Raw genomic sequence first — 13,313 nt, 5'->3', positions numbered from 1 at the left:
TGTCGGTTTGTCTGTCAACACAATTTTTCTCAGGAACACGTAGAGTTATCAAACTGAAATTTATATCGAATACTCAAGTCTACGGTCTCTTAAAGCTGTGAAAAAATCAAACTTATAAGCCAACGCAATCAAAAGATACAGCCATTTTATGCTGCAAATTTCGACATTCGTAAGGGAATCAAAACCTACATTGTACCTACTTCCCGTGAACACAGAGTCTTGAAATTTGGTTAAAAGCAATATCTTATAGCACAGATAAAGGAAAAATTGCTAAAACATACATTTTAGAGTTACAACACAATAAAAAGTAGGTTTATTCGGAGCCCTCGGTGCGCGACTCCGACTCGCACTTGGCCGGTTTTTTTTTGCCCCACCCTGCGCCCATGGCTAGCTACGCCCATGGTCTTGCATCGTTGGATATATCGTGTGAAGTTGTTTAAGTTTGATGATCTCCTAGTGAATAATACTTTATGAGCTTTGCTTAACCTAAAAGTAAATTGTTATTTATTGAATGTATACTTACTTAAGTACAAATTATGTGTATTGATTTTGTGATACTAAAAGATAGATAGTCAAAAGTAAATTAGAAGATTCTTAAAAGATTTTTCTAAAATATTTTGGCGCCAAATAATGGAACTATGCAATCTTATTATTCGCTTTAAAACGGCATTTTTTATAGATACGTATGGATAAAGGACCATTTAAATCGAGACTCGTGTATTGTTTATGTACGTTTAATGACGTTTTGGAATATATTATTTTTATTTTTGATTTTCACTGAGTTGTTTGTATTAAAAATGAATCTTGACTTTTATTATCTTGTAGTAAACGTGGGTACAAAATCATTTAATTTTATAATTAGGGATTATACCATCCAGAAAACTGATTTCAACTGTTTAATTATAAACTTATCTTTTCTATTTTTGGCTGAGAAACAAATAAACGAAAGAACTTTTATTTTTTATGTAGTTATTTTATTTTTTAATGATCCTTCAACAAATATTACAAAAATTACCAAAATATCAATAATCCTGTTTTCGTTACAATAACTTATATAACTTTCAGCAAAATTTGTGAAGACAAAGAGCGGAAGAATTCATATGATATATCAAAAACAGAAGTTTTATCAGCAAGTTGAGGGTAAGAATAAAATTCGATGGAGGTGCACGAAGCGCATGTGTAAGGCTTTCTTCTACACTGTGGAAGGTGTCGTCGTTAGCACACAAGAATCGCATAATCATTGAAAATATGCATTATTGTCATCGCAATTCGCAATAGAGTCCAAATTGCGATGCAGTTATTGTGGAGATCAACTGATTTTGGGCCAAAATCCAGAGCGTTGGATAAACAAATGATGGTATACGTTTGCCACGCCATTATGGCGATTACGAATAGACATCTACAATGGCTGATCAAAGACATAGGCCCTCTACACTATCGTGATTGCCTCTACTCGCCCAACGCTGCCCATTGTGAAAAGGCCAATAAACACAGGACATGATGTCTCTCTCTCTTGACGGCACACGATCTCCACAAGAATAGAAATGTGTATAAATAAGTCACTAATAAAATAGATATAATCCTCGGTAATATACCTATTTGTTCTAGTCCAATTATAGTGATGTTTTTATATAGCACAATTGTTTAGTTTAGGCCAATATGTTGTGAGAATTATAATTTAAATAATGAATAGTTGTAATTTTTTGTGTATCAAGGCACATACGCACTTGCAATGTTGATGCAAAATTTCTAAGGGTTTTTCTAGTCATAGATAATATGTTCAATATTATATAATTAAATGTATAAATAAATGATTAAATTTATAAATGTTTGTTTACTAATTTTATATCGTTACTAGCGGTCCGCCCCGGCTTCGCCCGTGGTACATATGAAAAATAGATGTTGGCCGATTCTCAGACTTACCCGATATGCACAGAAAATTTCATGAGAATCGGTCCACCCGTTTCGGAGGAGTATGCAGACTAACATTGTGACACGAGAATTTTATATATAAGAAGATTATCTTAAATTATTTTTAACTTGTTCGTGTAATAGAAGGTTGTTTTAAGGTGGTGACGGTGAGTTGCCGCAGTTTTATGTTAACTCATCTGGTAAAAAGAAGATGTTTTTCAATGGTTTCTGGTTCAGAGTGAACAGAGAAGATCAATCTGTGAACAAAATAAGATGGCGGTGTGCATCTCACGAGCGGTTTCGGTGCAAAGCACTAGTGCATACTATAGATCATAACGTTGTTTATATGGCCAACGAACATACTTTTTTTGAACCAAAATAATCATTTAATCTAATTTATTGTTAGGTTTAAATTTTCAAAACTTTAAAGTCTCAGTATAGGTGTGGATTTTTCCACTCCAAAATGATATTTAAAAGATGCTATCAATTGTGAATTGTAAGCATGTTAATAAAGTTTGTACCTATTAAATATTTAAGAATATGTACATGATTATCACTAAAAATTAACTAAAAATTTTACGCCTTCCTATATCGATTCCACATTACGTTACTTCTAACGCTGGGAGGAACTCCACGCACAATAGTGGAGTAAAGTAATAAAGTAGGTAATAATAAACTCAGTAAAATTTACATTACTCAGTATATTTTAAACGACTATGACATTACAGGATTGAAGTGAATCTCATTTTTAGTACTATAATGTTAATAGCCTAGAAAACTTTGCCCGGATTTACCGGATTTGACAACCAGCCTAAAGTAATGGTTATTTCAAAAATAGCTTCAGCTTTTATTTTGTTTTAGGGCCGATTTTTCAATGCTTGGATAAAACTTATCCGTCCAATAAAGTATAACACGATAATATTAAAATGTCACGTAAACTGTCAAACACGGGCAATTAGAATACGTTTTTTAAATGGTAGTTTTATACATTATTCGACGAATAAGTTTTATCCAAGCATTGAAAAATCGGGCCTTAATTGTATTTCGTTTTAATTGAATTTTTGTTTTTCCCGTCTAGTGGTTCTTTCTTAATTCAACGGTAAATGAAATTTTCAGTTTATTTCACGAAATCCCGCCGAGGCAAGCCGATGCTGGTTTACAACGGTCGTACATTCGTAGCGAGACGTGTAAACGGCGATGTAGTTTTTTGGCGCTGTTCCACGCATTGTTGTAAAGGCTGCCGTGCGACGGTTAAGAGCTTTGGTGAAGAAATAATCTCCGTCAGAAAAGAACATAACCATTGAATTGGATAGAGTATTTTCTGAATAAAGGCCTATTCTAACCGGAGAGTTATCCGCTATCGCGTGGGTAGAAAAAACCCGGTGGGTACGCGATTAGAGTCTCTGAGTAATATAACTGCGCGTACCCATCGGTATAATTCTCCGGAATTCCCCTACTCACAGCGGTAGCGAATAAATCTCCGATTTGATTGAACCTTAAAGCTTTGAAACGTATTAAATATATTATGTTTCATAGTGTCGAGTAATCAAGCGGCAATTGAAATAAAATACCTATGTATTTAAGAATGTTGTGGTCGAAGTTTCTAGAATTCTTGAGCTATAGTCTGTCCACTATAAGAATTGCTTTTTGACAGCTCAACGGGTGATACCAGAAGTGATGTACAGAAGATTATCGATTGTGATACCATTTCAATTATAAATTCAAAATATTATCATAAACTCAAACTCAAACTCAAACATTTATTTATTCAATTAGACTTCTTATAGAAGCACTTTTGAAACGTCATTACATATTTTAAAATTTACCACCGATTCGGAAAGCAGTATCTACGGAGAAGAACCGGCAAGAAACTCCATAGTTGGTGTTTTAAATCATGTCAGTTTTACAATTTTACAAAATACATATTATGTAACATCATATATTATAATAACATGCCAAAGAACTGTCCTGTGGTTTTTTCGCGACAACCCTCCATGGGTTTTTATCGTCCATATATTCCTGAATACTGTAGTACGCTCTCTGAACTAGTACATTTTTTATATAAGTTTTAAATTTAGAACTACTAAACTTTTTAATATTATGAGGAATTCTATTGTAAAAGCGTATACCTTGACCCATAAATGAATTTTTAACTTTAGCTAATCGGATAAATGGCATTTCAATTCTATTTCTGTTCCTTGTGCCATAACAGTGTCTATCTCCTACTCTTGTGTGTAAGTCGGCGTTTTTGTGTACATGCAAAATATTATTAAATATATACTGTGATGGTACAGTAAGGATACCAGTATTCTTAAAGAGATCTCTTAGTGAGTCCCGAGCACGTAAATTATATATAGAACGAATGGCTCTTTTCTGTAAGATAAATATAGTTTCTATATCTGCTGCCCTGCCCCATAGTAGAATTCCATAGGACATAATACTATGAAAGTAGCTGAAATAAATCAATCTAGCTGTATCTTCATCGGTGAGATGCCTTACCTTTCGGACTGCATATGCTGCTGAACTGCGCTTACCTGCAGCGGTGTTGACATGGGCTCCCCACTGTAGTTTCTCGTCCAATGTTAACCCAAGAAATACAGTCGATTCTGTAGGGTGTAATACCTCCCCGTTCAAGGTAATATTTCTGCTTAACTTTTTAACGTTTGGTAGTAAAAATTCAACACAAGTTGTTTTTTTGGCATTTAATAATAAATTATTAGCAGTAAACCAGTCGGATATGTGTAAAAGAGCACTGTTCACTTCGTCAACATTTGGGTCATGCCTATCCACATTAAATATTAATGAGGTATCATCTGCAAACAGAACTATTTCACACCTATCCTGTAAATAATAAGGTAGATCATTGATATATACCAAGAACAAGAAGGGTCCTAAAATAGATCCCTGTGGAACACCAATGTTAATTGACGCACCGCTGGAACGTTCTCCATTAACAACTACAGTTTGTATCCTATCATGCAGGTATGAGGCTATGAGGTTCTGAGCTTGTCCTTTAATCCCATAGTGACTAAGTTTACGCAATAAAGTACAATGTTCAACGCAGGCAAATGCCTTGGAGAGGTCACAAAATATCCCCAAAGCATTTTTTGAGTTTTCCCATGCCTTATATATATGTGTTAGTAGTGCAACTCCAGCATCTGTGGTTGAGCGCCCCTTTGTGAAACCAAACTGTTTGGTGTGCAGCAAATTATTAGATGCAAAGTGACTAGTCAATTGGTTTAATATTAACTTTTCGAATACCTTACTTAATGTTGGTAAAATCGAGATAGGTCTATAGTTGTTACAGTCTTCTTGATCGCCTTTCTTAAATAGAGGTATAACTTTACTAAGCTTTAATAAATTAGGAAATGTACCATAGTCACAACACTTATTAAATATAAAAGCTAAATTGTTCGCAATATTTTCTATTATATTATTAACTAAATTTACGGACATTCCCCAAAGTTCACAAGTATTTTTTAAATTTAGTGTCTTAAAGGCTGTAACAATATCATTAGCAGTTACGTGTCGCAATTCAAATAATGTGCTGCACCCCGCAACATGGTCCCTCAAAAAGGTCTCTGCAAGTGCTGAAGACGAATTTAAACTATTAGTAATAGTAGCAGGGACACTACTAAAGAAATCTTCAAATGCAAGCGCAACATCAACATTTTTGTCAATAACCATGCCATTATTAACAAGTTTTATGGTATTACTTGATTTGCTTTTACCCATTTCACCATTAATAATAGACCAAATTGTTTTAACTTTATTATCCGAGTCGCGTATTTTATCTCTGATATACAAACGCTTCGCAGTAAAACAAACAATTTTAAAAGTTTTTGAGTAATTTCTAACATAACTAAGAAAAGATGGGTCTTTATTATATTGCTTCATACCATATAATTCATAAAGAATGTTCCTGCACCTATGTAAACTAGCTGTCGCCCATTTACTAAATGGTAAATCCTTGGTAATATTTAAAGATTTAACTTTAAATATTTTTTCAAATTCATTATGTACTAAATTAAAAAGATTATTAAACATTTCACAAGGGTTATTAGGAAAGGATTGATCATTTAGAACGGGCAGGTTTTTATTAATATTATTCCTAAATTTATTAATGCCTTTTTTAGTTATAGGCCTAACATTAATCCTTTTAAATGAAGGTATGCAATCCCATTCAAAAACTACTTTCTGGCTACAGTGATCCCGAAGTCAATGCATTGAGAATATTTTTCTCTAAACAGATGCAGTCACAGTATATATTATCAATACAGGTTGCAGAAGTAGGTGTAATTCGTGTGGGTTCGTTAAAAAGTTTATATAGATTAAATGACTGAAATAAATTAACAATTCGTGTAGCCGTTTGTGTTTGTAAGAGTAAATCAATATTAAAATCACCACATACTATAACTTTTTTTTTACTCCTGCTTAGATGCTTTAATATTTCTTCCATGACTATCTCAAACATATTATAGTCACTGGAAGGGGGTCTATAAACGCAAACAATAATATAACGCTCCAGCTCCACACAGGACAGTTCAATGGTCCGTTCTACAGAAAGACTAACAATGTCAGTTCGTTCTTTACATTTTACACTATCATGTACAAAAATAACAGAACCTCCGTGAATAGCCTGTGTCCTAAAGTATATACTTTTTAATTTGTAATTTTCAATATTTACTAACGACTGACATTGTTTAAGCCAATGTTCTGTTACACAAAATATTTTAATATTGTTATCATTCAAAAACAATTCTATTTCTAACAATTTGCTAGCATAAATCGAATCAGGTACGTAAATAATAATTACAACGTAAACGTACTAATGAGATATGTAATAATAAGACCACATATCTATGCATTGTATGTTAATAAAATAATAATAATAATAATACGGGCATTTCTCCGCAACTCGACGTCAAGCGCCTATTTTGCGTGAGAGAGGGAGGTGGGGGAAACCAGCTAAAATTGAAACCACCCGAGCTCCTCCATGAAGCCAAGCAGCTTGTGAGGGCTGCCAAAGGCTTCGGGGAGGGACCCGGGAGACCCCAGGTGTCTTGCCCTGTACTCCGCAACCCCCTTACATTCCATGATGACGTGGGCTGCCGTTTCCTCGGTCTCCATGCATGCTCTGCATAGCGGACTGTCTGTGATCCCTAGATTGAAGAGATGTTTGTTAAAGGGGCCGTGCCCTGTGAGGGTCCCTGTTATTACGCTTAGTTGCACTCTACGTAGGTTGAGAAGCCGACGTGCAAGTCTCGAGTCAATGTCCGGTAGGGCTTCTCTGGCTTGCTTGCAGTCAGATCTGCATGACCATTCCGCTCTCTGAGCAGTGCTAGTGAGCTGGGTAATCATCAACCGGGTCCAGCTAGCAGGTAGCGGTATAATGGGAAAAGGTCCCATGACCGGTGTTTCAGATGCCCTTCTGGCTAGTATATCAGCAGCATCGTTTCCACGTGAGCTACTGTGTCCTTTTATCCATTGTAATACTAGGGAATTTCCCAGGTCACATACCTTAGTAAGGGCTAAGTGACACTCAAGGGTCAACCCTGAAGTGAATTCATGGCTTTTGATTGCCATGAGTGCTGCTTTACTATCCGATAAGATCCGAATCGAATAGTTTGTTACATTTCTTTTATGCATTGTATGTTAAAACTAAACTAAATTAATATTATATTATTTTCTATTTTTCTATTTTTATTGGTTTCTATCTTACAATTTGGTTGTCTTTATGTTTAAATTATATAACATAAATATATATAACATAACATAATAGAAGAGTTTTTCTGTATCGGATATATTTTACAGAGTATTTCTATCGATTATTATAATCTATCGACCCACCATTGAATGATTCTGTGTAGACATCACTAAGTGGGCGGTGCCTGTCCATGAAGTACTATAATTATTTGTATGACATTTTAACATAGACAATACAATCCTTCATAGGCGTGAAGCTGTCAAAAAGCAAATAATATAATGGACAGAGTATAGTAATAGTAACTTGTAGTTAAGTTTTACTCGAATTGAGTTATTTTTATTTAAATAAAGCTGTTAAGCGTATAAAAAAGCGTTTGTACGCTTTTTTATTCGTATTAATTTGTTTCATGAGAAGCTTTTGTAGTGCTTATTTAAGCGGATACGAACCAGAGAGCGAAGAACTAAATGAAACCTTATATAGCTAATAGGATCTGTTTTCTAAATGTCGATATGTTTCAGTGACATTCGTAAAATCTCGGCGTGGTAAGCCATTGCTCTGTGTGGGCGGGTTCACGTTTTGCGCCCAAAAAGTGACGTCTGACAAAACCAGGTGGATATGTTCTACACACAACCATAGAAACTGCCGCGCTGTCGTGCACACATACGAAAATGTTATTGTTAAACTGAATAACAATCACACACACTAATGTAAAGTTTAGCCAATAAGCAGTCGTGATACTATTTAGTGAATAATAAGTGATAATAATCACATGCACTAATGTAATAGGTAGGATGTAATACAATATGAACAGTCTACGTGATATTTCGTTCCTTTCTATGTGAATTGAGATTTGTTTATTAAGTTTTTGCTAATGATAATGATATCTAGTCTAAGGTAGTAATTATCTTGTAAGAATATGATGAGATTCAACTATTATCTAAAGATTCAACTAATATCTATTCTACAGTAGATATACTATGTATAAAATATACTTGGTATGTTTTCTAGTTCCGAAATTTGGGAAATTAAATCATACCAAATCACTAAAACAATTCCAATTACTATTATAGGCGCGGCGTGGGAGATAGATCTTCAATGTGTTGATAAGATTAAAAATACTATGCAAATAACTCGTTTAATTATGTATCCCAAAAATGTATGTAAATGTATGGTCATAGAATAAGCTTAATATTTTACTAGCTATAAATATCAGCTAAAAATATATACTTACTCATAAAAAAAATTATATAATTTTGAATGTCAGTAATGAGAGAGTATTATTGATCCCTTTCATTACAATGTACTTTTAATTCCATATTTACGATATATACAAGTAAATCTACATTACTAAAGATGTTCCCATTTTCAGCGCACTTCGTGATATCCCGATATGGAAGCAAGCTGCTTCACCTTGGGGGATACACATTCAGAAAGAAGAAATATACTCACATGCGAGGCAAAGAACGATGGGTTTGTTCCACACACTTCACGAGAGGATGCCGAGCAGTTATTTACATGGAAGAGCAGAAAATTGTGAGCGTCAGATATGAGCATAACCATGTTCCAAGTAAACGAGAGTTTATCTAACGTACTTTATGAATTCACGCCTATGCCTTATTTTAGTTTTAAATCTTCTTCACGTTTTAAGCACTTTTTGTAAGTATGTCTTTCCAAGGGAAGTTGAATTTGCATTATTAGTTGTATAGCAAGAAATGCTTATTAAAATTAGTAATTTTATGAGAATACAAATTTTGATCATGCCTCACACTTAGGCATTTGAATTTCTTCTGTTAATTCGTTTGGATATGTAAAATGATTAATTATGATTTAATGCCCATTTTTTTATTATGAATCTTCCAAAGTAAGGTTTTTTGGCAGTTTTACTCGAAAGTGAAAGTGTCTGCAATATTATTCATTTTTTAACAGTCGAGGGTAGATATAGGTAAACCAGAATCTGATGGCAATTAGGGAAATCAAAATTTTGAGTGTGCAACCCTAGGGAAAATGGACTGAACGATCTTGATACTGCGTATTTTTTATTTTGTCCTCAATATCATTAGTTATATTACACAAGTGGATAATACTGTATTTAATAATGAGATATCCACGTAATATTATGTAGGTACTTATTACATGTATAATATACATATTACTTTTCTAAAGGTAATACATAATATTATGTATTACACACCTATATTTGAATATATGTAATATATAATTATGGCATGTGAAAATATGGATGTAATGATAATGCAGATCAAAACTTATTTACTATATTTAACGATTGTTTATAATTTTTTATAAAATAAAACAATATTAAAATAAAATCATGTTTATTTTCGTAAGATTTAACACATTATAAAATTGACTTGTACACCTTGGACTTGACAAATAGCGGAATTGGAAACTCCTGTTATAAGTTTTCATAAAATTATATTTTAATCAACAAACAATATTATATACCTATTTATAACATTTTAATTTAAAGTATCAAAACGGGTAAGTCCAATTTAGCAATAAAATCTTTCACGCGCTTTAAAATTGAAAATTGTGATGAGTTTGACCCTTCTTCATCGAATATTTTTCTATACACATTGTAAACAACACCTCTTGCTTGTGATCGCAGCGGTTTTATCGACATTTAGAAGATTTTGAAGACAAAATCCTAAAAATTTATCATCAAAACAAATAATTTGACAACCAATTTGATAGTTGTCAAATTAAGTTGCCACATGAAAATCTTTAATTTTTTAAATATAAATATGCCATCAGATTCTGGTAGACCTATAAGTGGTATATAATCATTAAAACTTATATTGAATTTATATTTTTATACGTTATTATGGATTTTAATGAATTATTTGACATACAAGTAAATTTTAAAAGATTCTAAGAAGGCACTTTTTATGGACATACTTCTTGGTCCTTCGAGACCGATACGTTTCGGTTAAAAAAATTGATGAAATTAAGATTTTTTTTAATTGTAGATTGTGTTTTTAAAATTGTTGTATGCGATAATACTCTTTACATGTATCAAAATTAAGAAAACGACAAGCGATGTGTGAGCTTGGTTCACTTTGGTTATTTTTTTATTATTTTGCTATGAATATATTGTGAATATACTATGTATGTAATATGAATGTATGTTAAATTAATTGTTAATATTACAATCGATGTTTTTATTAAAAATTCTTATGTATTTGTAGCTCTTATTTGTTTCAAACCATCTGAAAAAACACTAACACTTAATTTTACGGTTATATGAAGTATTGGCACTATGGTTGTTTTTTGTGTAAATAAAGTATTTTTTTAATAATTATGTTGAAATTTTGAGGTAATATGTTTGTTTTGTTTCAGGTATAGTATCCCGGGTTTCCGGTAAGTCCCTGCGATTCTTGTATGAAACGATTTTTGTTTTGTGATCTATTTCTGTAAGTATATTACTGGCATTTAAAAAATATTTTTTTAGCTCGATTAAATATATTTTGTTCATGTTTTATAGATGCAAATATTGGATGGACTCTCTGCTTAACAGTTTCGATGTAAATAAATATATTTACATGGTTCAGCGAAATTAAAATGGACTATTTTGGGAAAACCGAAGAAGAGATATCAGTAGATAAAAGCTTTATGTATCAATGTGAATTAAATATTTTTTTATACAGATCGTTTTTCATTTTAGTATTTGATGATCAATTAAAATATAAATTTTGAATGTAGTTTTATTGGACAGTTTACATTAATTTAATTTAATTTAAGAGTAAAGTAGAACTAGATTAACATTAACGATAGTAGTAATACTACATTGCATGAAGCTTTACTAACATCCATAAAATATTTTAGGCGAAAAAGCGGTTTTCATAACATCGATCAAAGGCAAACCACTGCTATTCCACAATGGATATAAATACTACATGAAGAAAGGTACGGGTACTAAGGACCCGCAGCGCAAGCGCTGGGTGTGTTCCACCCACGGACGGAAGGGATGTAGGGCTTCTATATCCACGTACAAGGACGTCATTGACCGCCTGAAGGACATGCACAATCACAAGCCCGCTGTGAACACCCTGTGTGAAAGTTCTGACGCATCTACCGCTTAAAACACTGTATAACCCGGCCAGATAAAGAAGGCATTCTATATTATACGTGTATAATCCGGCTAGATTCAGAAGGTTTCTAAAATGGTGTATGAAGTATTTCTCTCTCGCTCACTCAATGTATGCGCCCTACTCACACGCAAGTTCAATGACAGTTTGACAACTGAGCGACGCCATTTTGAATTTCTTTCTTTATCTAATTGAGTTATACATGTAATTCTTGCGGAAAAACGCCGATCTAATGTTATGTTGCAAGAGTAGGTAGTATAGTATTTAAGGTAGTATTTTCTTGCTTTTCAATAAGCTTGATAATGATATTATATTGCTCTCGAAGTTTTGCACATCGTATAAGGAATTAAGAATTTTCATCCATATTTTATTGAATGTTATAAGTGTTTTAGATAAATAAGGAAAATTATACGTAATTTTGCGCTTTAAATGTGTAGGAAACTAGATATTTAATACATTTATTATTATTTTTACTATAGATCTCTCTTATCAGCTCGATATAAGCTGTATCCCACCAAAACTTTACAAAGATGTAGTTACAGTAGTTTTAGTATTTAGAAACTCAAATAATGTAGGTATATGTTGTCTATCAATACAAAATTAATAAAAAACAAAAAAAAAATAATAAAAAGCAAAAAATATAAATAAAAAAGTCGGTAGGAATATAATCAGTCTAAATTATAATACACGTAAATTAGTTCATACAATTTGCGTGTAATTAAGAGTATATTCACTTTAGTAGTTGCGCTTATGTAGTTCCTAAAATGTAGTAGAAAGAGATAGGCAAAGACAGTACTAGTTATAATCATGTTTAAAGTATTATAATCAAAGATTATTCATAATTACAATTCTATTCTAGATTAGGGATGCTTGTTATTTCCTTCAATGTTAAAACAAAAAAAATTAATATTAAGTGTTTTTGCGTAGAAAAGTAGTTCATCATAAGGATGTTTCGTAAAATTAGATACAATAAGAACAATCGGTTTGAGAAATTCTTGTTAAGGTGGTTTAGTCTTTTTACGTAAGCAAAAAAAAAATAAAAAATAAAAAATATAAAAAAAAATGATTAAAATTAACATTTCAATGTTTAATAGTTGTAGGCTCTTTCAAATAAATGTCTATTTCTTATACTACATTATATTCAAAAAACGTTTCGGAAGTACTGATTGGGACGAATTATGAAGCTTTCGCCAAGTATAGAAAAGTTTAACGTGGAACATGTTTTCAAAGGGTTTACATATCGATAAGAAAAAAGAATCTGTATTTTAGTACCTCTGTATTTGATAGTCATCTCTTGGACTATGTATACGTAGATATAATTTTACTATAACACATAAAGATTTAAGTTTTAAGAATTTATTTTAATTTTATTTATTTGGTATACCAAAGCTTTTGTATATTTTGGAATTGTGATTGTTTTTATTTATTTAGAAATTTAGTTTTTAGATGGAACAGAATGTTTGTTTTTGGTTAAGGAAAGGTGTGGAGTTGTATTTAAAATTTTAATTAATTTTGATGTACTAATGTTAAATTGGTGTTGTGAACTAGTCAATAATTTCAACATAAAGGCCTATTCAGATTAGCGTAGT

The 13,313-nt window shown here is 32.3% G+C and overlaps 1 protein-coding gene across 28 annotated transcripts in view; it reads left to right on the top strand.

Annotated features, from left to right (window-relative positions):
• LOC149908338 (uncharacterized) overlaps window positions 1-13,313 on the top strand; it is a 465,602-nt gene that overhangs the window by 174,070 nt on the left and 278,219 nt on the right. The window contains exons 5-6 of one of the 28 annotated variants that reach the window (XM_090101756.1): window positions 8,137-8,227; window positions 8,988-9,183. The exons of 26 other annotated variants lie outside the window; for them this stretch is intronic. In XM_090101756.1, the coding sequence (XP_089957882.1) occupies window positions 8,137-8,227; window positions 8,988-9,168 (272 nt within the window). In that variant the 3' untranslated portion in view covers window positions 9,169-9,183. Of the gene's footprint in view, window positions 1-8,136; window positions 8,228-8,987; window positions 9,184-11,461; window positions 11,734-13,313 lie in introns of those variants that run through there. One more of the 28 variants, XM_090101764.1, reaches the window with a different exon arrangement.

The sequence above is a fragment of the Colias eurytheme genome, chromosome 5 (genome assembly GCF_061535395.1).
Source record: "Colias eurytheme isolate Ceu_HAF_F1 chromosome 5, ilColEury1 Martin Lab GWU primary, whole genome shotgun sequence".
Classification (NCBI taxonomy): domain Eukaryota; kingdom Metazoa; phylum Arthropoda; class Insecta; order Lepidoptera; family Pieridae; genus Colias; species Colias eurytheme.
This window is presented reverse-complemented; position numbering and strand designations above follow the sequence as displayed.